General features: G+C 42.0%; 1 protein-coding gene across 1 annotated transcript in view; it reads left to right on the top strand.

The window, feature by feature from the left end:
- LOC132816073 (contactin-associated protein-like 2) overlaps positions 1–25,205 on the top strand; it is a 1,374,393-nt gene that overhangs the window by 280,362 nt on the left and 1,068,826 nt on the right. The window contains exon 8 of the mRNA XM_060825502.1: positions 234–498. Within this exon, the coding sequence (XP_060681485.1) occupies positions 234–498 (265 nt within the window). The remainder of the gene's footprint in view (positions 1–233; positions 499–25,205) is intronic.

The following is a 25,205-nucleotide window of genomic DNA, read 5'->3' as shown; positions in this document are numbered from 1 at the left end:
GCTGCAATGCACTACCAAACCAGATTTGGTTCAGGTTCTGAGCAGGAATTGAACCTGTAACCTCAAAAATGAGAAAGGAGAGTACTTCAGCTGAGAGACTGCTGGAAGCAAAACGGAAGGAAATGAATTATTGATGTAAAATACAAAGGTGCTTGTGGGGGAGAAAGGGTTTTGTGTAGAGGGCCATCAGCTATATTTAAATATCAATCCTTGTTTCTTATTTTTCTTTCCAGGGTAATCTGAGTTTCTCCTGTGTGGAATCTCGTGCTGTACCTGTGTTTTTTAATAGCAGCAGCTATTTGCTGTTGCCTGGACACATGAACCAGGACTTATTTTCCATCAGCTTTATGTTTCGGACATGGAATCCCAACAGTCTACTTTTATTCAGCAAATTTGCCCCAGGTTATGGAATGGTGGAAATTAACCTCAGTGATGGAAAAATCGGCATTAACATCAGCATCAATCAGACAAAGATGAACAGCATTGAGATGTCTGCAGGTATGTGAAGAAACAAATAAAAACAACTGAAATTATGTGTGAGAATCACCCATGGGATCTCTGGCAAAGAAAATCAAAATAGAATCATAAATCTTTACATCACTTTTTATGTTTTTGCTGCTATGTTACAGTTTTATTCATGAAAACTGTAGGAAATTACTTTAGGACTCAGTGTGTACAGTTGTTGGACAGTAAAGATGTATTTTTTTTGTGTGAATCTAATTTAGCCTGTAGTTTGCAGTTAGCATTAACCTGAAATCTACAGATTAAATTATGTAGATGCCAGTCTTAACCAAAGTTTTTTTCCAACAATTTCAGAGAGAAAGGGGCTCAAGAACCTGCCAAACTGGAGGATCATTAAATGAGTCCACTCGGCCTTTTGTCTTAGGAGTTTAGGAAACTAGCTAACTTAGTGTGGTTTAGCATTTGCATATGACAAATGGACTGCTGAGTTAAGTACTTCAAAGAGTTAAGGGTAGGAAGAGGAGATTTTCTGTTGCTTTTGACTAATCTTTTATAGCCTCCAGAAATATATTCTTATCTGACTGCAGGAGGAGAAGCCAGTTAATTGGTGAATGTCTAGCAAGTGCAAGTTTATTCTATCTCTAATCATAACACAATTGGTAGAAAGGTTAATGAAATATGTAAAAGATTCATTTGAAGTTGAATACAATAATTAATTAGTTCATTAGAAAACATTAAGGATTGCAAGACAGGTGATGTGTCATAATTACAGCATGTGGGATTTCCTAGATACCTATTTGATCCAGAACAAATATATCTGCGACAGATATATATTTGAGCAGCTACAGCTCAGACCTTATAAGCTGCACACTGAAATGTAGACACTGTGACAAATCAGAGAGGGGGGCAATTTCCTGGTTTCTTAGTACCAGGAGATAGTCAAACCTCTTCAGGTTGAATAATCTGATTCGGTCAGTGTTAGGCACAAGAGAGTGTAACTCCGAGTGAGACAGCTAAGGGGATGCAGAGGACAGGAACACTGGAGCGTCAACCTTCACAGTTGTACACAATTCACAGTTTGAGGTTCCTTAAGCTTGTCTAGAGGAGAGTGAGGACTTTAGGGGGATGAGCTAACTGACCAAGACACTATGATACAGAAAGCCACTTAAGAGGCAGAAATTAAGAAAGAATGTTGTGGCAGTAGGGAATGTTATAATGAGGGGGAATTGACATGACTCTGCAGCAACCTCATGCCTCCAGGTGGCTGCTTTGCTTGCCAAGTGTCAAGGTTCAGGATATCTGTTCAGGGCTGGAGCTAGGGGGTATTCGTGGAGTGCAATATGGGAGATTGAGTCATCGTGGTCCATGTAAATAGCATAATGCAAATCAGATTAGAAAAATGAAATCATACCTCAAAACCTGATGTGGGAGAATTGGTTCTGGTTTGTGGGGCACCATCACTTGGGAAAATGGGATCTCTACCCAATAGCACAATGTCTATCTGAACTATGCTGGGGCCAATGTCTTTGCTAACCACATATCTAGGGAGATGGAGGTGATTTTAAATTGAATTGTGGGGGCAAGAGATGACATTTGGGAAGATGTACTGTATCAATGAAAGTCACTGATTTGGGAGAGGTATTAATATGGAAATTGATAAACAGATAGTGAAGGAAGGGGTAGAGTGACTGAAGAGTCACTCACTAATAAGAGTAAAATTTACATGGAAACTAAGGGATAAAATTTAAGGCTCAATATTAGAATGCAAATAACATCTGAAACAGAACAGATAAATTGACAGTCCAAACAGAAATAACTAAATACAATCAGGCAACCATTATAGAGTCATGGCTACAAGCGGACATTAATTTGTACCTGAATTTTGAACAGCACCGGACATTTAAGAATGACAGTAAAGTAGGAAAAGATAGGAAGCTCTGTTAGTTACAATTAACAAATTAGAAAGGAATGACCTACGTTTAGGAAGCAAAAATGCGAAAACAGTTGCAATAAAAATGAGAAAATATAAAGATCAATTGCCACTTTTGGGAGTAATGTATGGGTCCCTAACAGTAACCACAGGACAGGATTGGGCATAAAGGAAGGAATAATGTGAGTTTTCCAGAAAGACTCTGCAATACTCATGGAATTTTTACTTGCATATCAACTGGACTTTAGTAAAGCCATCGACAAGGTTTCGCATGGTAGACAAATTGGTAACGTGGGATTGAGGGTGACCTTGCCAATTGGACACATAATTGGCTTCGAGAGACAGACAATGCAGGTGAGGGGTTGCTTTCCATCTGGAGGTCTATCACTAGCAGTGCTCCACAGGGATTGGTTCTGGGTCCTCTTCTGTTTGTCATTTATATAAAGGATTTGGATGAGAATATAGAAGGCATAGCTAGTAAGTTTAGGTATGACACCAAAATTAATGATGTGGAGGTGCCGGTGTTGGACTGGGTGGACAAAGTTAAAAATCAAACAACATCAGGTTATAGTCCAACAGGTTTATTTGGAAGCACTAGCTTTCAGGGTGCTGCTCCTTCATCAGGTTACTAGTGCGGAAGGATCATAAGACATACAATGTATGGCAAAAGCTATCTGAGAAAGAAGCAGTGCTTCGAAAGCTTGTACTTCCAAATAAACCTGTTGGAATATAACCTGGTGTCATGTGATTTTTTTACTTTATTCTCTTGAATAATATCCATCAGGATCCAGGCACTTGTGATCCCACTAACTATTTACTCAGTACCCCCTCACTCGTAATTGTAATTTTTCCAATGTTCTCCTTCCCTTCCATTTCCTGATTTATTGGTGATTTCTTTTTTCGTCTGGAGTATAAACAGATGCAAAATACCAGTTTAATTAACATACCGCTTCATGATTTTTCATTATTAATTCTCAGGCCTGACTTCTTACAGGATAAAAGTACACGCTGTTAACTCTTCTTTTGATATTTATTTTGTTTTTATATTTTTGGCTAGATTTCTCTTGGACAGCTAGCTATCTGATGAAGGAACAGCGCTCTGAAAGTTTGTACTTCCAAATAAACCTGTTGGACTATAACCTGGTGTCATGTGATTTTTAACTTTGTCCACCCCAATTCAATACCGGCATCTCCATTTTCTAGAGAATGGATTAAATAGGTCGGAAAGATGAAATGAGTGATGGGGCAAAGAGATTGGTGCTTGGACCTCAACTGTTTATTATTAACATGAATGTTTTAAATGAAGAGACAGAAGATATGGTTGGCAATTTTGCTGATGGCACAAAGAAAATAAATTGGGAAGAGGACACAATAAGGTTACACAAGGATATTGTAAGTTAAATGAGTGGAGAAAGATATGGGAAAATAAGTATAGTGTGGAAAAATGTGAAATCTTCCACTTTGGCAGGAAGGATATTACAAAGGCACATGATCTAAATCGTGAGGGATTGGGGAGCTCTGAGATCTCAAGGGATCTAGTGGCCTCATGCGTGAATCGAAGCAAACTGATATGCAGATACAGAAGGTAATAAAGAAGGCAGATGGAATTTATATATTTTTTGGAAAAGTAATAGAGTATAAGAGTAGGGGGGTGTTGCTGCAATTGCATAAGACATTAGTGAGACCACACCTCAAGTATTGCATATAATTTTGGACCCTTTATTTGAGGAGGAATATACTTGCACTGGAGGCAGTTCAAAGCAGGTTCACCAGATAGATCACAGAGATGAGGCGTTTTCTTCTGAAGTGGAATTGAATAATTTAGGCCGATACTGTCTGGAGTTTAGGAGAAGACAGGAAATGTAGTTGAGGTATACAAGAGGGTTGACAAAGTAGACGGAGAGAGGATGTTTCCTCGTGCAGGTCAACCGAGAACAAGAGGTCATGCTTTTCAGATAAGAGGTATTAAATTTAATACAGGCAAGCAGAATTTCTTTCTCTCAAAGGGTCTTGGATCAGTGGAATCTATTATTTGATAGTGAGGTGGATGCTGGGACATTGAGTAAATTTGAGGAGACAGAGATTGTTAATGAGTAATCGGTTGTAGTGCTAAGAAGAGCAGACAGGAAAATGGACTTGAGGTGTAGTTATAGAGTCATAGAAATGTACAGCATGAAAACAGACCCTTCGGTTCATCCATGCTGACCAGATATCCCAACCCAATCTAATCCCACCTGCCATCACCTGGCCTGTATCCCATCAAACTCTTCCTATTCATATACCCATCCAAATGCCTCTTAAATTTTGCAAATGTACCAGCTTGCACCACTTCCTTTGGCAACTCATTTCATACATGTACCATGCTCTGAGTGAAAAAGTTGCCCCTTAGGTCTCTTTTATATCTTTCCCCTCTTACCCTAAACCTATGCCCTTTAGTTCTGGACTCCCCCACTCCAGGGATAAGGTTTTGTCTATTTATCCTATGCATGCCCCTCATAATTTTGTAAACCTCTATAAGGTCACCCCTCAGCCTCCGACGATCCAGGGAAAACAGCCCCAGCCTGTTTAGCCTCTCCCTATAGCTCAAATCCTCCAACTCTAGCAACATCCTTGGAAATCTTTTCTAAACCCTTTCAAGTTTCACAACATCTTTTCGGGTAGAAGGAAACCAGAATTGCACAGCAATATTCCAACAGTAGCCTAACCAATGTCCTGTACAACCGTAACACGACCTCCCAACTCTTGTACTCAATGCTCTGACTGATAAAGGAAAGCATACCAAATGCCTTCTTCACTATCCTATCTACCTGCGACTCCACTTTCAAGGAGCTATGAACCTGAACTCCAAGGTCTCTTTGTTCAGCAACACTCCCCAGGACCTTACCATTAAGTGTATAATTGTATAAGTCCTGCTAAGATTTGCTTTCCCTAAATTAAACTCCATTTGCAACTTCTCAGTTCATTGGCCCATCTGATCAAGATGCCGTTGTAACCTGACATAACTTTCTTTGAGGTCCACTCCACCTCCAATTTTGGCATCATCAGCAAACTTACTAACTATTTCTGCTTTTTCTCACATCCAAATCCTTTACATAAATGATGAAAGGTAGTGGACCCAGCACCGATCCTTATGGCACTCTACTGGCCGCAGGCCTCTCGTCTGAAAAATGATCCTCCACCATCACCTTCTGTCTTCTACCTTGGAGCCAGTTCTGTATCCAAATGGTGAATTCTCCCTGCATTCCGTGAAATCTAACCTCGCTAATCAGTCTCTCATGGAGAACCTTGTCGAACACCTTACTGACGTTCATATAGATCACATTTACCACTCTGCCATTAATCCTCTTTATTATTTCTTCAAAAAACTCAATCAAGTTTGTGAGGCATGATTTTGCACGCATAAAGCCATGTTGACTATCTCTAATCAGTCGTTGCCTTTCCAAATACATGTACATTCTGGATTAGTGGTGCTGGAAGAGCACAACAGTTCAGGCAGCATCCAAAGTGCAGCGAAATCGATGTTTCGGGCAAAAGCCCTTCATCAGGAATAAAGGCAGTGAGCCTGAAGCATGGAGAGATAAGCTAGAGGAGGGTGGGGGTGGGGAGAAAGTAGCGTAGAGTACAATAGGTGAGTGGGGGAGGGGATGAAGGTGATCGGTCAGGGAGGAGAGGGTGGAGTGGATAGGTGGAAAAGGAGCTAGGCAGGTGGGACAAGTCCAGACAAGTCATGGGGACAGAGCGGGGAACTAGGGTCAGGTGGGGGAAGGGGAAATGAGGAAACTGTTGAAGGCCACATTGATGCCCTGGGGATGAAGTGTAGAGGAAGATTTCTTTAGTTGAAGCGTTCTTCCTCCAGACATCTGGTGATGAGGGAGCAGCGGTGAAGGAGGCCCAGGACCTCCATGTCCTCGGCAGAGTGGGAGGGGCAATTGAAATGTTGGGCCACAGGGCAGTGTGGTTGATTGGTGCGGGTGTCCCGGAGATGTTCCTTAAAGCTCGCTGCTAGGAGGCGCCCAGTCTCCCCAATGTAGAGGAGACCACATCGGGAGCAATGGATACAATGAATGATATTAGTGGATGTGCAGGTAAAACTTTGATGGATGTGGAAGGCTCCTTTAGGGCCTTGGATAGAGGTGAGGGAGGAGGTCTGGGCACTGGTTTTACAGTTCCTGCGGTGGCAGGGGAAAGTGCCAGGATGGGAAGGTGGGTTGTAGGGGGGTGTGGGACCTGACCAGGTAGTCACGGAGGGAATGGTCTTTGCGGAAGGCGGAAAGGGGTGGGGAGGGAAATATATCCCTGGTGGTGGGGTCTTTTTGGAGGTGGCAGAAATGTTGGCAGATGATTTGGTTTATGCGAAGGTTTGTAGGATGGAAGGTGAGCACCAGAGGCGTTCTGTCCTTGTTACAGTTGGAGGGATGGGGTCTGAGGGTGGAGGTGCGGGATGTGGACAAGATGCCTTGGAGGGCATCTTTGACCACGTAGGAAGGGAAATTGCGGTCTCTAAAGAAGGAGGCCATCTGGTGTGTTCTATGGTGGAACTGGTCCTCCTGGGAGCAGATACGGTGGAGGAATTGGGAAAATGGGATGGCATTTTTGCAAGAGGTAAGGTGGGAAGAGGTATAATCCAGGTAGCTGTGGGAGTCGGTGGGTTTGTAAAAAATGTCAGTGTCAAGTCGGTCGTCATTAATGGAGATGGAGAGGTCCAGGAAGGGGAGGGAGGTGTCAGAGATGGTCCAGGTAAATTTAAGGTCAGGGTGGAATGTGTTGGTGAAGTTGATGAATTGCTCAACCTCCTCGCGGAAGCACGAGGTGACGCCAATGCAGTCATCAATGTAACGGAGGAAGAGGTGAGGAGTGGTGCCGGTGTAATTACGGAAGATCAACTGTTCTACGTAGCCAACAAAAAGACAGGCATAGCTGGGGCCCATACATGAGCCCATGGCTACCCCTTTGGTCTGGAGGAAGTGAGAGGATTCAAAGGAGAAATTGTTAAGGGTGAGGACCAGTTCGGCCAAACGAATGAGAGTGTCGGTGGAAGGGTACTGTTGGGGACGTCTGGAGAGGAAAAAACGGAGGGCTTGGAGGCCCTGGTCATGGCGGATGGAGGTGTAGAGGGATTGGATATCCATGGTGAAGATGAAGCATTGGAAGCTGGGGAAACGGAAGGCTTGGTGGAGGTGGAGGGCATGGGTGGTGTCTCGATTGTATGTAGGGAGTTCCTGAACTGGGGGGATAGGACAGTGTCGAGGTAGATAGAGATGAGTTCAGTGGGGCAGGAGCATGCTGAGACAATGGATCGGCCAGGGTGGTCAGGTTTGTGGATCTTGGGAAGGAGGTAGAACCAGGCAGTGCGGGGTTCCCGGACTATGAGGTTGGAAGCTGTGGGTGGGAGATCTCCTGAGGTGATGACGTTCTGTATGGTCTGAGAGATGATGGTTTGGTGATGGGGGCTGGGGTCATGGTCGAGGGGGCAGTAGGAGGAGGTGTCCTCGAGTTGGCAGTAACTGGAGTGGGTATGATGGTGGGGGGAATGGGGGTGGAGTCATGAACAGGGGTAGTGTTCCCCTCGGGGTTCTGGGGGGTGGGGATAGTGACAGTGAGGTCCGGGGGGGGCCATGTCAGCAGAATTCAGGTGAGTGGCGATGGTGGGGGCGGAAGTGGTGGTGACCATGGCAGTCGGGGTGGCAAAAGTCATTGAGCGTGTGGCATCAGCGATGATGTGAGGGGTGGATGTGATGTCACATATGATGCATGAGGAATTGTGAGGGGCTGAAGTGGTTGTGGGAGTGGCTGTGATGAGGGTGGAAGTGACATCATTGATTGGTGTGGGTGTGGTAGCTGCATCAGCTGTATGGCTTATGGCGCTGAGTCGTTTCTGAGGCCAGGGGAATCTTCTGGAATGTTTGAGGAGTGCTGGTTATGGAGGTGGGTAGATAAAAGTTTGTTGTACTTATAGTTTTTGATGTTTGAGATGGAATTGAAATACTGTTTGTTGAGAGTATGAATTCTCCTGAGGATGTAGTTCAGAGTGGGCCCTTTGCAATTCTGAGACAGTGTGGCCCTCTCAGCTGAGGCAGGGCTGACTGTAGAGAGGTTAGGTGCCGGCACGTTGCTGCGAGCGTGGAGCGGAGGATCTTGAAGGAGAACTGTTGCTGGTGTTTTTGAATCTGTAATCTGTACTGTTTGTCCTGTTCGGGTCTGAACTCTGCTGGTTTAAAGGTGGTCCAGAGTCAGTGTAGGATGAGTTGGTTACGGAGGCAGGCACTGAGGAAGCAAATGTGGTTGTGGTAGCGAGTTTGTTTCACGACATGGTTGAAAAGCTTCAGGGCAGAGGAAATGATCTGGGAGTTGCAGTGGGAGAGGGACTACATAGAACATAGAAGGATACAGCGCAGTACAGGCCCTTCGGCCCTCGATGTTGCGCCGACCGAATCCTACCTAACCTATACTAGCCAAATAACTTCCAAATGCCTATCCAATGCCCGCTTAAATGACCATAAAGAAGGAGAGTTCACCACTGATACGGGCAGCGCATTCCATGAACACTCAACCCGCTGTGTGAAGAATCTACCCCTAACATCTGTCCTATACCTACCACCCCTTAATTTAAAGCTATGTCCCCTAGTAACACCTGACTCCATTAGCGGTAAAAGGTTCTTAGTATCTACCCTATCTAAACCCCTAATCATCTTATACACTTCTATCAGATCTCCCCTAAACCTTCTCTTCTCCAATGAGAACAGCCCCAAGTGCCTCAGCCTTTCCTCATAAGATTTTCCTACCATTCCAGGCAACATCCTGGTAAACCTCCTCTGCACTCGTTCTAAAGCTTCCACATCCTTCCTATAATATGGCGACCAAAACTGCACACAATACTCCAGATGAGGCCTCACCAGAGTCTTATACAACTGCAACATGACCTCAGGACTCCGGAACTCAATTCCTCTGCCAATAAAGCCCAGTACACCATATGCCTTCCTCACAGCACTATTTACCTGGGTGGCACCTTTCAGAGATCTGTGTACATGGACACCAAGATCCCTCTGCTCATCCACACTACCAAGTAGCCTACCATTAGCCCAGTAATCCATCATCTTGTTATTCCTACCAAAGTGAACGACTTCGCACTTAGCTACATTGAATTCCATTTGCCACATTTCCGCGCAGCTCTGCAACTTATCTATATCCCGCTGTAACCTACCACTTCCTTCCTCACTATCCACAACTCCACCGACTTTTGTGTCATCCGCAAACTTGCTTACCCAGCTTTCAAGTCCTTCCTCTAGATCATTTATAAAAACAACAAAAAGCAATGGTCCCAAAACAGATCCTTGTGGTACACCGCTAGTAACTGCGCTCCAAGATGAACATAATCCATCAACTACTACCCTCTGTCTCCTTCCAGCCAGCCAATTCCTAATCCAAACCTCTAATGTATCCTCAATGCCATACCTCCGTAGTTTTAGCATTAGCCTACCATGGGGAACCTTATCGAACGCCTTACTAAAATCCATATACACAACATCTACTGCTTTACCCTCGTCCACTTCCTTAGTCACCTTCTCAAAGAACTCAATAAGGTTTGTGAGGCACGACCTGCCCTTCACAAAACCATGCTGGCTATCCCTGATCACGTTATTCCTACCCAGATGTTCATAAATCTTATCCCTTACCATTCTCTCTAAGACTTTGCCCACCACTGAAGTCAGACTCACTGGCCTATAGTTACTAGGGCTATCCCTACTCCCTTTCTTGAACAATGGGACCACATTCGCTATCCTCCAGTCCTCTGGTACTATTCCCGTTGACAATGACTACATCTCAGGGACACCCGCACCAATCAACCACACCACCCTGTGGCCCAACATTTCAACTCCCCCTCCCACTCTGCCGAGGACATGGAGGTCCTGGGCCTCCTTCACCGCCGCTCCCTCACCAGCAGACGCCTGGAGGAAGAACGCCTCATCTTCCGCCTCGGAACACTTCAACCCCAGGGCATCAATGTGGACTTCAACAGTTTCCTCATTTACCCTTCCCCCACCTCACCCTAGTTCCCCGCACTGTCCCCATGACTTGTCCAGACTTGTCCTACCTGCCTATCTCCTTTTCCATCTAACGTCTCCTCCCTGACCTTCATCCCCTCCCCCACTCTCCCATTGTACTCTATGCTACTTTCTCCCCACCCCCACCCTCCTCTAGCTTATCTCTCCACGCTTCAGGCTCACTGCCTTATTCCTGATGAAGGGCTTTTGCCTGAAACGTCGATTTCGCTGTACTTTGGATGCTGCCTGAACTGCTGTGCCCTTCCAGCACCACTAATCCGGAATCTGGTTTCCAGCATCTGCAGTCATTGTTTTTACCAAATACATGTACATCCTGTCCCTCAAGATTCCCTCCAACAACTTGCTCTCCACCGACATCAGGCTCACTGGTCACTAGTTCCCTGGCTTGTCCTACCACCCTTCTTAAACAGTGGCACCACGTTTGCCAACCTCAGTCTTCCGGCACCTCACCTGTGACTATTGATGATACAAATATCTCAGCAAGAGGCCCAGCAATCACTTCTGTAGCTTCCCACAGAATTCTAGGGTACACCTGATCAGGTCCTGGGGATTTATCCACCTTTGTGTTTCAAGACATCTAGCACTTCCTCCTCTGTATTACGGACATTTTTCAAGATGTCACCATCTATTTCATTACATTCTATATCTTCCATGTCCTTTTTCATAGTAAATACTAATGTAAAATACTTGTTTAGTATCTTCCCCATCTCCTACAGCTCGACGCAAAGGCTGCCATGCTGATCTTTGATGGGCTCTATTTTCTCCCTAGCTACTCTTTTGTCCTTAATGTATTTGTAAAAACCCATTGGTTCTCTTTAACTCAATTTGACAAAGCTATCTCATGTCCCCTTTTTGCCATCCTGATTTCTCTCTCAAGTATACTCCTACTGCCTTTATACTCTTCTCAGGATTCACTTGATCTATCTAACCCTGACATATGCTTCCTTCTTTTTCTTTACCAAACCCTCAATTTCTTTTTGTCATCCAGCATTACCTACACCCACCAGCCTTTCCTTTCACCCTAACAGGAATATACTTTCACTGGACTCTTGTTATCTCGTTTCTGAAGGCTTCCCATTTTCCAGCCATCCCTTTACCTATGAACATCTGCGCCCAGTCAGCTTTTGAAAGTTCTTGCCTAATGCCGTCAAAATTGGCCTTCCTCCAATTTAGAACTTCAACTTTTATATCTGGTCTATCTTTTCCATCACTATTTTAAAATTAATAGGAGCCAGCTACCATAATTCAAAGTACTCCCCCACTGACACCTCAGTCACCTGCCCTGCCTTATTTCCCAAGAGTATGTCAAGTTTGCACCTTCTCTAATCGGTGCATCCACATACTGAATCAGAAAATTTTCTTGAACGCACTTAATAAATTCCTCTCCATCTAAACCCTTAACACTATGGCGGTCCCAGTCTATGTTTGGAAAGTTAAAATCTTCTACCATCACCACCTTATGACTCTTTCAGATAACTGAGGTCTTCATCCATGATCATATTAAGTGATGGAGCACAAGTTCAGCTATTTTCTCATTGGTCGAGCAGGCTCAAGACACTGAATGGCCTACTCCTGATTCCTACTTTTATATCGTAGATGAAACATGCACTGTTGATGTTCCATTATGCCTGAACCCAAGTGGATTAGAAACAGTATCTACTGATGCTAATTCAACTTCTCCTACTTCGTTCTGTGAGGAGCACAATGCTTATATTACTGGACTAGTAATCCAGAAGGCTTAAACGCATTGATCTTAAGGCATGGTTCAAATTTCATTGTAGAAGTTGAGGAATTTCAACTCCCTTGACTAAACTAATCTGTAATAAAAAGCCAGTATCAGTACCACTGACATGAAACTACTGATTTTTATAAAAAACTGATCTTGTTCGCTGATGCCATTCAGGGTAGGAAGCCTGCTATCTTTTCTTGCATTGATCTGTTTGTGTAAAAAATGAGGTCTGCAGATGCTGGAGATCACAGTTGAAAATGTGTTGCTGGTTAAAGCACAGCAGGTCAGGCAGCATCCAAGGAATAGGAAATTCGACGTTTCGGGCATAAGCCCTTCATCAGGAATGAGGAGAGGGTGCCAGGCAGGTTAAGATAAAAGGTAGGGAGGAGGGACTTGGGGGAGGGGCGATGGAGATGTGATAGGTGGAAGGAGGTCAAGGTGAGGGTGATAGGCCGGAGTGGGGTGGGGGCGGAGAGGTTAGGAAGAAGATTGCAGGTTAGGAGGGCAGTGCTGAGTTGAGGGAACTGACTGAGACAAGGTGGGGGGAGGGGAAATGAGGAAACTGGAGAAATCCGAGTTCATCCCTTGTGGTTGGAGGGTTCCCAGGCGGAAGATGAGGCGTTCTTCCTCCAACCGTCGTGTTGTTATGTTTTGCCGGTGGAGGAGTCCAAGGACCTGCATGTCCTCGGTGGAGTGGGAGGGAGAGTTAGTGTTGAGCCACGGGGTGGTTGGGTTGGTTGGTCCGGGCGTCCCTGAGGTGTTCTCTGATCTGTTTGTCACTCCTGAAATTCAGACAGTTACTTGGCCCTCAGTTGTTTTCTGAAATGCCTCGCAAACCATTCAGCTGTATCCAACTGCCACAAAGAAATAAGAATGAGAAACATTTGGCATTTGCCTGGGTATAGATATAACAAAGGTATACCAGCCAATCATACAAACTCCTTCCCACTCTGGTCTTGGACGTTTTGTCAAAATTGAGGGAGCTGACACCCAGACTTGTCATGTTACTGCACAATGTTATGAATGCCGTCACACTTATTGAATCATATCTTACAACCAAGATCCTTCTCACTACACAAGATGTAGTGACACAACAATATACAGTTCAGAGAGAAAAGGAGTACTGAACATTAATTCTGGACCCCAGTGTGTCATTTGGGATCAGAATAGACATGAGTAAGAAAATCTGTTGATTTCCACATTCTTTCTCCATTAGTGGTGAGTGTTGTACAATTGAGCATCAATTAGAAAAGTGTTGAGGGTGGTCAGAGCACAAACTGCAGTTATGTCCATTATGAAGAGTGACTTGACAGCACTTTCACTGAATAAACTGGCTAAGTTTTGAACGACAGAGTAGAACTATAGTAGCCACTAAGAGAGCCAGTTTTCAGGAAAAAGCTACCTGAATTTGTCCTCACCAGTCTAACTGTTTGAGTTCCATCTATCCATAACAGTATTGCCCAGAGAGTTCATTGTACAGTCCTTATGGAGAAAAAAGCTCCATCTCTCCATAAAGGGCATTCTTCACCATGTTGCATGGCAATGCCACGGTGTTCAAGGGGAAAGATTGAGACCAGGCCCAGAAGTTCAAAACCAAGAAATCCATGAGGTGCCTTGGGCCAGCAAAAACAGAATTAAACTCAACCTGGAGCCTCTCTTATTCTACTATGACCTCTTAAGCAAGTGATCAAATATGGCTCAATAAGAAATGTAAATGAGTATCTCAGGAAGAGCATAAGGTGTGCCTAAAATGAGGTGCCAACTTGATGAAATGATAACAAATACAGATTAACTGGTCATAACACTCTAGAAATTGAACTGAATTGTCCACATAAATCCATGTCTCCAATAGCTGGTCAGTAGCTGGGTATTCTAAAATGTGAGTCACATCCAGCAAGTAAAGCAACAGCAATATCATCGTGTTTTCCAGACATCCAATTTCATTAAAGGATTTCCATGAACATTCAAAAGGAAGCTAAATGCGCTGAAATAAAATCACTTCAATTTTTATTGCATAAGTAATTTAAAGATTGGGGTATAAATACACACAGAAGGCATAATTGAAAAGATTCTGCAAAACATTACTATTTAAAAATAAAAATGTTTCTAACATTTTTAAATTAGGTGTTTATCAGTACTCAGTGCAGAGAAAATATTTTTTTCAGTGTCAAATCTATATTCATCAAACATTTTTACTCAAGTCACACGTTAATAATCTATTTACCCATAGATCAATACCCAACATTTTCAGGAGTTTCAAATGGCGATGGCAAGGGAATGAGGTTTGATGAGAATATTGAAGTTCTCTTCAGGATATTTGTCAATGTGCCATTTTAAGGGCCAATTTCATGTTTACATATACTTTGAGGCTTAGTGCACAGTGAGTAGATTTTATATCTATGTAATGCACACTTGCTCAACACAATGTGTCAACACAAATTCAGCAGAATAACACAGAACTGAGGAAACTGCAGCTCTGAAAAGAAAATCAAGTCAGAAATTACTGGAGAATCTCAGCATATCAGGCAGCATCTGTGAAGAAAGAAACAAGAGTTAATTATTTGAGTCCAGTGACCCTGCCTTAGAACTGTTCAGAATGGTCACTGATCTCAAAACATCAACTCTGGTTTTCTCTTTCTAAATGCTTAACACGTTCAACAATTATGAAGTAGCAATCAATAAAGGCAACAGCATGTTGACCTCACAACCAAAACAAGACAATGTGAGTCACATGAGGTGGTTAATAAAGTGTGTGGAGCAACTTGAGTTTTGTGTCCTGTTTTAATCCCATAAGAAACAAGAAAGTCACTCAAATACTGGAGGCAATGCGGAGAAAATTGATCCCAATGTCTGAGTTATGACAAAAGAAATGAGAAACCTGAGGTTTTAATCTGCAAGGGAAGGCTCTGAGATTCATCCACATAATAGTGGATTAATTGTAGTTTATGGAGAAAAAAGATACTGCAGAATATTGTTCTTTTAGTTACAATGTTGGTGTGGAATGAAGAAACATGGTTTTAAACTGATAATAGAGTAATTTTAAGACTGATATTTAAATTACCTCCCTTTTTCAAAGGATATGGCGCTAATGTGAATCATAAAATGTCACATATAATCATGGAAATAGTCATGAAACTCTAGAATTATTTGAGAAATAAATGGATATTGCGATGCAAAGAACCTTTCTCTGAATAGATAATTTAGTCTTTAGCTACTTTGCCTGTATCTATGAGACAATTCACATTAAAACAGGAGGAGGTGTCTGAGATAACAACAAATGCACATTTTTGACACTGAGTTAAGGACATAAAGTTTATTCTTGACCCAAAAAGAGTTAATCTGGGACCATCTGAATTTGATGTTGACATTAGTTGCAAAGCACATATCTTTTTTTTCAAAAAGAAAAGCACTAGAATGACCAAGCTTGACTGATGATCGATCACTGCTAAAACAGAGTGCCTTTCAGTCTCTTATCAATGACTTATGACAGAATCTTCCCAGACCCTAAATGGCATGGGCATTATTGAGAAAGTTTGAAGAATCATGTGAGATCATCAAGGAGGAATATCTCATCACAGAGAGCAAATGGTCCCATTTCAACCAGGTGTGATAAGCATGACACAATTTTAACTAGAGAGTGGTGAGAAATCTATTTGCATGCATTAGGGTGCAGCAAAATGCAATAAAATCCTTATTGTTGTGCAGTCTCACCTTACTGATGTACAGTTTCCCATTCTCCCATCCACCGGATAGCAAATAGATAATGACAGTTCAAAACATGGAAGTCAACATGGTTACCTGTTGACTCTAGCTTGTCACTCATTCTTCCATCAGTCATGAACATCTCAGAGCATTCTCCATTGGAGTGACCACATGGACCCTCCACACAGTTGCCACCCATCGAGCAGGCACTCCAGATCCCCAAACTACCTTCTGTCTAACATATCCATGGCAAGTAGGAGGAACACTGTGGGGAAACTGCAGAGTGCCAGTGCTTCACTTTATGCACACCCTGATTGGCGCCAGTATTCCTGGGATATATAGCAGTAGCCACTACTCTGCCTGTTGTAAGTGGTGGAATGGATTGAGCAGGGCACCAAATGGGCTTGGCATGTAGATAATAAGGCAAATGTGTGAAGATAGCATGAGAAAATGCACTATGGTCTGCAGAAGAAGTCTGTATGTAAATCACCAAAAGTGATACTTCGCTGATTTCTGGTAAGATTCTGCATTTTATTTTGTTAATTCCCTGTTTTGAAATGTGCAACCAACTGTACATCAGCTGACACAACAAAGGGTCACACTCTTTTAAAAGCCAGAGAATGATAGTCCTGCTCGTAGTTTTTATTTTGGACTGTTCATCTAAAGTATATGTTTCGTAAAAGTAAATTATATGAAGTGAGCAAATTGAATAAAAGTCACAAAGTGCACCCTGAAGCGTGCGGTTAAAGAGTAGCTAATCCCCAGAGAGTAAGTCAGGCAGAACACAGCAAACTTATCCAATTACTTTCTAACACAGCCTGAATGGAATAATGCAGGTTTGTGGAAAAAATTTACCGGATTACACAAGATGAATTATAAGCCATGTGAAACACTTCTTTTTCCCATGCACTAGCAGTTTCTAATTTAAGAATTCCAATATATCAGGGATCTAATCAAGGAATAGGCCATTATCTGATCAAAGCGTCTCTGCTATCCACAGGAAGAAAACTGATCTCATCTGTAAGATCCACATGGCAGTATAAGTCCCTGGAGAATGTAACAATATTTTCCCTATCAGATTGTCCCTTTATAGCAATAAAATGAATTGCTATCAACACATGATTCATCTCCTGTATCTTGACATAAAAATTACAAGAAAGAGTTAAATTATTAGAAGTTACTCAGTAAGAAAGAAAATCCTAACTGTGCTTTTTGTGAATTTGAAATCAAGATGAAAATAAAGTGCATAACTACAAACAAATCATCAGCTTTTCATTATTTTATTCAGTCATGGGATGTGGGCATTGCTGGCTGGGCCAGCATCTATTGCCCATCTCTAGTTGCCCTTGAGATGATGGTGAGCTGCCTCTTTAAACCACTGCAGGCTACACACTGTAGGTTGACCCACAATGCCCTTAAGGAGGGAATGGCAGGATTGTGACTCAGTGACAGTGAAGGAACAGTGATATGTTTCTAAATTAACATGGTGAATGGTGAATGCCTTGGAGGGTAGCTTGCAGGTTGTGTTTCTGTTGCCCTTTTCCTTCTAGTTGGACCTGCACCTAATCAGACAAGTGTGGAGTATTCCATTACACTCCTGATTTGTGCCTATAGATGGTGGGCAGGCTTTGGGCAGTCATGAGTTGAGTAATTGCCACAGCGTTTCTATCCTCTGACCTGCTCTTGTAGCTATTGTGTTTATGTGGTGAGTTCAGTTGAGTTTTGGGTTACTGGTGTTGATAGTGGGGAATTCAATGTTGATAATATCATTGAATTTCAAGGCAATCACATCATTTCTTATTGGAGATGGTTGATTGGAGATATTTCTGCATACATTTTGCTGAAATGAAAGCAGACACTGGGGAGAATCTCCACAGAAATTCAAGACTACTTTTTCATGCTGATCTCAGAAAAAGCTCTGTTCTCTGAACTACTAAATAGAGCCTAATTCCCTCCACATAGCAAGATGGAATTTCAGAGGATTTTAAAAAGTATGTGGAAATAGGGCTGGAAAGTGAGTTAAAGTAGATTTGCCATGATCTCATTGAGCATGAGTACAAGCTTGAGGGATCATGTGCTCCAATTTCATATTTGATCATTATCTCTTAGTTATTAGTGAATTAACTAAAACAAGTTTTAACTGATTCAATTATTGATCAAAGACATGACCAAAGTGATTATTTTTTTTAAAGTGTGACAACCTTTTTTTCAGGAAAAATACCAAATTTTCAAACTATTGTGCGGCATTGACTGACCAAGTTACCTGCCAAATATGATGTTGCAACGCTAATTATAATCTGGAGGGTGCCATAGAATTTGCTTGATAAATTCCTTCAGGCATACATCTCCATTCTCAAAAAACAACTGTGTCATTGGTTCTATTGCTGCACACCTAGATCTATGTTGCCTGTACTTTCAATATTTGCCTTGGCTGGCAATACCAAAATATAGGGGTTCTGTGTATATCGTGTAGACATGACTCTTCCATTGGGTGGGATATGGCAGATAAACATTGAATGAACACAACAAAACCAGCCAGATTGAAGGATTCTAACATGAACTGAAAAGAAGAGAGAATTATTGGGATGCAATTACAAAAAATCAGTTACAGAAAGTAAAATAGAGATGGTAAGAAATGTTGATAGATAAAAGCAATAAAGAAAAAAATAACAAAATTAGATATAAAATTTAAAACTTGACAGTTCAAAACTTGAAGCAACATGACTCAACATTTCTAACAATCAACTTTGAGCACATGAAAGTTTGATCAGACATATTTAACTGAAGAGAACTTACACTTGTAAATACGGCGTCTAAATATTTATTGAGGATTTAATTAAATATCTTGTGCAAATAAAGCAGCTCAAGACATTTAATGCATGCCAGTACTGAGGCAAAAAACAAAGTGCCGTCTTCACAAAGCTAATAATTTAGACAGCAACATTTGAATATTCACATTTAATCTGCATCTGTTCCTTGCCTGAGATTGCTGTACATGTATAAATGATGGTAATAAGTTACTTTGACAGAAAAATCTGGTCAATGATAAGAGTGCCATAGTTGCCAGCAATTAATGCATGAAGTAAACTGAGTCTGAGTTGTATAAATCAGGAATATCTGAGGTTTGTTTTTTATGTTGTTCTCAATTAACTGAGCTTGATCAGGATGGTAGAAAAGAAGGGAAACTAATCTTGGGAGCTTTTGCAATGTAAAGTTGGAAAAAGGACCAGTTCACCCCTTAGCTTCCTCATAGCTAACACCTTCCAAACCAGGCAATATCCTGGTAAACCTTTTCTGTAACTCTCCAAAGCATCCACATCCTTCTTGTAGTGTGGTGACCAGACTAAATGCAATATTCCAAATGTGTCCTCATTAGAGTACTATTTGTTAGCTTTAGAACTTAGGTCTATATTCTCTGGAATTTAATGGCATGAAAAGTGATCTCAATGAAATATTCAAGATTGTCAAGTCACTTAACAATGCCACACCTCCACCTCTTTTACCCCCACCTCTGACCCTACTAAAACATTTAAACCCTGGAACCTGCAACAACAATTTTGTCCTTGTTCTAGGCATGTCTCCGTAATAGCCACAACATCGAACTCCCAAGTACCAACCCACGCTGCAAGTTCCCCTACCTTATTTTGTATACTTCTTGCATTGAAGTATACACACTTTAAGCCACCTTCCTGTTTACAGGCACCCTCTTTCGAGATTGATGTCTGGTTCCTAACCTCCCTACACTCCAGTCCTGCACCCTAAAACTACAGTCTAGGTTCCCATGCCCCTGCAGAGTTAGTTTAAACCCCCCCCAAAAGAGCACTAGCAAACCTCCCCCCAAGGATACTGGTGCCCCTCAGGTTCAGGTGTAGACCATCCTGTTTATAGAGGTCCCACCTTCCCCAGAAAGAACCCCAGTTATCCAGAAACTGGAATCCCTCCCTCCTGCACCATCCCTGTATCCTTGATCCTACCCGCCAAAGATATTTCATGCCTCTCTTAGCTCTCCTAATCTCTTTCTTCAGCTTCCTCCTGGCTATCCTGTATCCCACCAATGCTCTGTCTGAACCTTGTTTCCTCAACCTTATGTAAGCCACCTTCTTCCTCTTTACAAGACATTCAACCTCCCTCATCAACCAAGCTTCCCTCGCACGACCATCTCTTTCCTGCCTGACAGGTACATACATATCAAGGACACGTCGTATCTGTTCCTTGAAAAAGTTCCACATTTCAACAACATCCTTCCCTGAGAGCCTATGTTTCCAACTTAAGCTCCTCAGATCTTGTCTTGCAGCATCATATTTACCCTTCCCCTAATTGTAAAACCTACCCTGTTGCACGCACCTATCTCTCTCCATAACCAAGGTGAAAGTCACAGAATTGTGGTCACCATCACCAAAATGCTCACCCACTAACAAGCCCATCACTTGTCCCGGCTCATTACCCAGTACCAAATCCAATATGGCCTCCCCTCTGGTTGGACAATCTACATACTGAGTTAGAAAAGCTTCCTGGATAAGTCCTGATCAAGTCCTGATAACACCATTAAGACAAACAACATTTTTAATACATCCCCTTTAACCATATTTAGTCCAACCATCATCTCAATGACCTCCTCTTTCATTATGACTTGGGCAGTAAGTTTTGCTTTCCTTTGTAAAGACAGATGGAGTCTATATATGTATATTTATAAGGTGGCTCAGTCCTGCTTTCTACCTGCAAGCACAACCCCTTTTTTTGGACCCTAATCTGTCTTACTCTTCTTACTGCCTACTGCTTTTTATTTTCTTACGGAAGACATTTATCAACTGTATACCTTTTTTATGCTCTGCCTTCACCTCTCTTACTTCCCGTTGCACTTATTTTCTGAACTTCCAATATATCCTGTGGTTCTCACATCTGTTTTGAATCCGATATCTGCTATTTGTGCTGTTTTGACTGTTTCATCCTCTCTTCATCCTCATTTTCACTCCAGAAAACTCTGGCATTGCTTTCCCAATCTTTCCCAATAATGGTAATGTACCTTGACTACATTCAAATCATCTCTTTAAAGGCAACTCATTGTTCCATGACCATTTTCCTGCCAATTTTGTTTCCAATTTATCCAGACTTAGTCTGTTATCATCTTTCTGAAAGAGGCATTTTTACTCTAGATCATCGTTGTCCTTCTCCAAAACTTAGATAAACCTTATTATACTGTAATCACTATCTCCTGCATATTACCCAACCGATACTTGGTTAATTTGACCCATGTCATCCACCAGAATCAGATTCAAGACGAGCCCTTTCCTCCTGGGGTCACCTATATAACATTGCTAATAAAGAGCATATCTGAAAGCCCGTCACAGAGACATAAGGCAAAATGGATGTTAGGCCATAGCCAAAGTAGAAAGGGTGATTTCAAAGCTTGGATGGGTAGGTTTTGAAGGTGGTTACTCTTAAAAGATGACAGGGCTTGAAAGAGTTTGTGAAAAAGTGCAGAATTGGGGCTAAAGGCACATCCCCCCAATGTACAAGAGATACTCATCAGAGAACTGAAGCCCTGATGTTAATCTGTCAGATTGGGAGAGAATAATGTGTATTAGTTTCCTGTTTTGCACTATACTTGCACTTTGGCCCCTTGGATCCAATCTGCACAAACTCTCTTCAAGCCGGAAATGTTAATTGGAATAGAGGAGCAAAAGATAGAGAATGGTGGAAGTAACTGATTTTTTTTCACATCAGGAAATTGAGATTAATGAAGTAATTTGTAATTTGTCTGTTTTATAAAATAGAACTATAATGATAAATTTGTTTCTATACAGAGATAAATATATGACAAACATTTCCACAAATTAATTCACAACAATACACATGAACAAGTTATTTGAAATTGAAGGTATTTGAGTGCTTAGCTCGTCTTCTCTTTTGCTTGGTTATGTCCTTCTGTTTGTTATGAACTTTGCAACAAAGACATATTAGTCCAATAATAAAAACCTAAAAAGCAAACATTCATTTGGAAAAGCCAGATATCGTATATGAGGATCCTGCAGTTCCTCTGCATCAACCATTCACTTCTTTTTGGTGAAGGGAAGTGGGTAGAATTAAACAATTGTTATGAGTGTCAGTTGATCACCAAACAAATGTTCAGTCTGGTCTTCACTGTCCGTTCTTTGATGTGAAATGCAATTGTAACCAGGCAGCATTAAGACTCTGCACCATTTTTCTGAAATTTCATTGGGAGAAAAATCTGGTGAATGTATTCTAAATTAAAGTTAAAGGGCATTTTTATTTTTCAAAATTCAAAATGGAAGAATTTCTCAGAAAAGTTATTGAAGATGTAAGATTCTATTAGTGATAACATTATCTATCATGCTCAAATGCACAAACACCACAGGTAATAGTTTTTTTTTCTCTGACAAACATAGACATTCTTTCTTTAAAAAAATTGCTATTCAGCCTACTTTTTCCTGAGATATGGTTCCACATCATTTGTTGAAACATTTTGTTTTAAATTATGTCATGATTTTAATCTTTTTAACACCTTAGTAACCAGTCTCAATAATTTTGGTCTTATGATCAATCAGGCTGGACTTTAACTTTTCAAAACACTGGCTATGGGCTTGGTTATGTTTGGGAACCTCAGAGTATATGCAGGTGCCTCTGTCAGATGTTTTGTGATTGAGTCACTGTATTAGAATGTCATTCCAAGTCTTGCAACTAATGAGTATGAGTGAATGTGATGTCAATTCAAATAAATCAGTTTCATTGCTAGTATTTAAAAAAACCTCTGTAATGATGCAATTGAATGACATTGGGTGTGCAAGTGCAGAATATGGCAGAACAGAGTGCATATGTTTGAAGGCTCATCTCTCTTAGATGTGAGGGATTGTTGTTAGGGGCTGTTTGCCCGAAGATTGTAAATAAGATAAAGAAGGAAGGCAGAGGCAGTGGCTGCTCATTATAGTTGGCAGCAGGAGCATGGTGCCATACTCATACAATCAGCATCAAAGTAGCTTAATGACTCAAAAGAGCACTGTGACGATGCTGCTACTTTGACAAAGTTATTTTGGCATCATTTATTCTTGAGGGGTCAAAACTGAAGAAGTTCCAATGTGTCTGGTTTGGATGGGTTTTAGGGTCAATTTGATTATAGCTAACGAATATTACTTCAGGTAAGAGGCTTTCAGTTTAAAAATTGGTCTTTGTTACCTTCCCAATCCTCTAGTTTCCCATCACCCTTCACCACATTATATGCTTTCACTTTTGCTTTAATGCTATCCCTGACTTCTCTTGTCAGCCATTGTTGCCTCATCCTCTCTGGGCCATGCTTCTTTTTCCTCGGGATGAATCTCTGCTGTATCTCCTGAATTATTCCCAGAAACTCCTGCCATTGCTGTTCCACTGTCTTTCCTGCTCAGGTCTATGTAGAAATAGAACATGGAACGTCACATCACAGTATGGGTCCTTCGGCCCTCGATGTTCCATCGATCTGTGAAACCAATCTGAAGCCCATCAAACCTCCACTATTCTATTATCATCCATATGTTTATCCAATGACCATTTAAATGCCCTTAAAGTTGGTGAGGCTACTACTGTTGCAGGCAGGGCATTTTACACCCTAACTACTCTGAGGAAAGAACCTACCTCTGATATCTGTTCTATATCTGTCCTATGTCCCCATTTATTTATATTAAGTGATTTTCTATTAAGCGAGGTTTCGATGGAATGCAACTATGGCATTATAGAACTACCTGTATCGGTTAAAAGGTCAAAGACAACACCCCCAGAGTATCACTCTCAATGTACTAAATGGCATAGATTTTGTGCAGGTCCAGCAACTCAAGGCTGGGCCTCGGTGAGATGCAGTGGGACTCGGCTGTAACAAAATTCCACTCAATTCCAGTCGTGTCAAACACAATCTGTAACCTTTCAGCTGTGATTGGTGGTGGATGATTAAGCAACTCTCCTGGAAGTAAAGGGATAATAAATATCTCATTCTCAATTATTAGGGGAGATTAGCGCATCAGAGCAAAAGCCCACTCCTGGAATAGCATCAGCAAAGTCAGGGCTGCTGCATTCTGACTCATGACCAGCCGTTTCCATGCTCTTCAAACTTACTTGTGACAGAAAAGGAGAACGTATTCCAACTTTGAGACCATCCCACCTCCCATGGTGCTGCCTGACCTTCCATGGTGCTGCCGCCTGATCAATGCAGATGGGAATATTTGGCTCATTAACTCTGTGTTCCTTTTCACAAATGCTGCCAGACATGCTGAATGTTTCCAGCATTTTCTGTTTATCTTTTAGAAGACATTAATTATGCACGTTTTTATTCTTGCTTCTGTTCTCTACATTTTCCTCCACCAATTTAGCCAAGCCTCCAAAACTATTGCTCCACCTGGATCCCTCCCTTTAGCTTTTTACCTGTATTCAACTGTTCATTGAAAACTGTCAATATCACATCCTTCACCTTCATTTCTCGACCACCCACCCCCTCCCGCCTTATCCATTCAAAGCCATGTCCCTTTGAACTGACTCCACTTCGTGCTTTCAGATCCAATTCTGACTTTGTCATCAAGTCTGATAACAGAAGTGGCTCTGTTGTTATCTAGTATGCTGATCTCTTCTTTGTGGAGGCTGAGTGCCAGCTCTAGGACACACCGTCCTATCACCCCTGGACAATCACCCCACTTTCAAATATCAGGCCATTGTGTCCATGACAGTCACTAACCTCATCTCATTTGCTGACCTCCCCCTGCTCCTAACAGCCTCTCGGCTCATTGCCTCCCAACCCCGCACAGTCTGGTTCTATCTTTTCCCCAAAATCCACACACAGGACTGTCCTGGAAGACCCATTGTTCCTGCCAGCTCCTGCCTCACAGAACTTATTTCTTCCTACTTCGACTCTATTTTTCTTTCCTCTTGTCCAGTCTCTCCTCACAATGCTTCTGATGCTTTACATCGGTTTCAGAATTTCCAGTTCTCAGGCAGTAGCCATCTCCTCATCTCCATGGTCCTGCAATCCCTTTATGCATCCATCCTCCATCAGGACGGTCTCAGGGCTCTCTGCTTCTTCTTGGAAAGAAGGCCTGAAATGTCCCCTTCCTCTGCGTGTCCGAGTTTATCCTCGCTTTGAACAACTTCTGCTTTACCTCCTCTCACTTTTTTCAGATCAAAGATTGGGCCATAACTAGCATCATGGACCCTGATAATGTCTGTCTCTATGTGGGATAAATGCAACATTCCTTGTTTCGCTCTGGTCCTTCCACATAGTTCTTTCTCCGATATATTGATTATATTGTTGGTGCCGCCTTCCTCTCAATCTGAACTGGAAAAA

Source organism: Hemiscyllium ocellatum, chromosome 5, assembly GCF_020745735.1.
Source record: "Hemiscyllium ocellatum isolate sHemOce1 chromosome 5, sHemOce1.pat.X.cur, whole genome shotgun sequence".
In the NCBI taxonomy this organism is placed as follows: Eukaryota; Metazoa; Chordata; class Chondrichthyes; order Orectolobiformes; family Hemiscylliidae; genus Hemiscyllium; species Hemiscyllium ocellatum.
The sequence above is the reverse complement of the archived record's forward strand: the minus strand, read 5'-3'. Positions and strand labels throughout refer to the sequence as shown.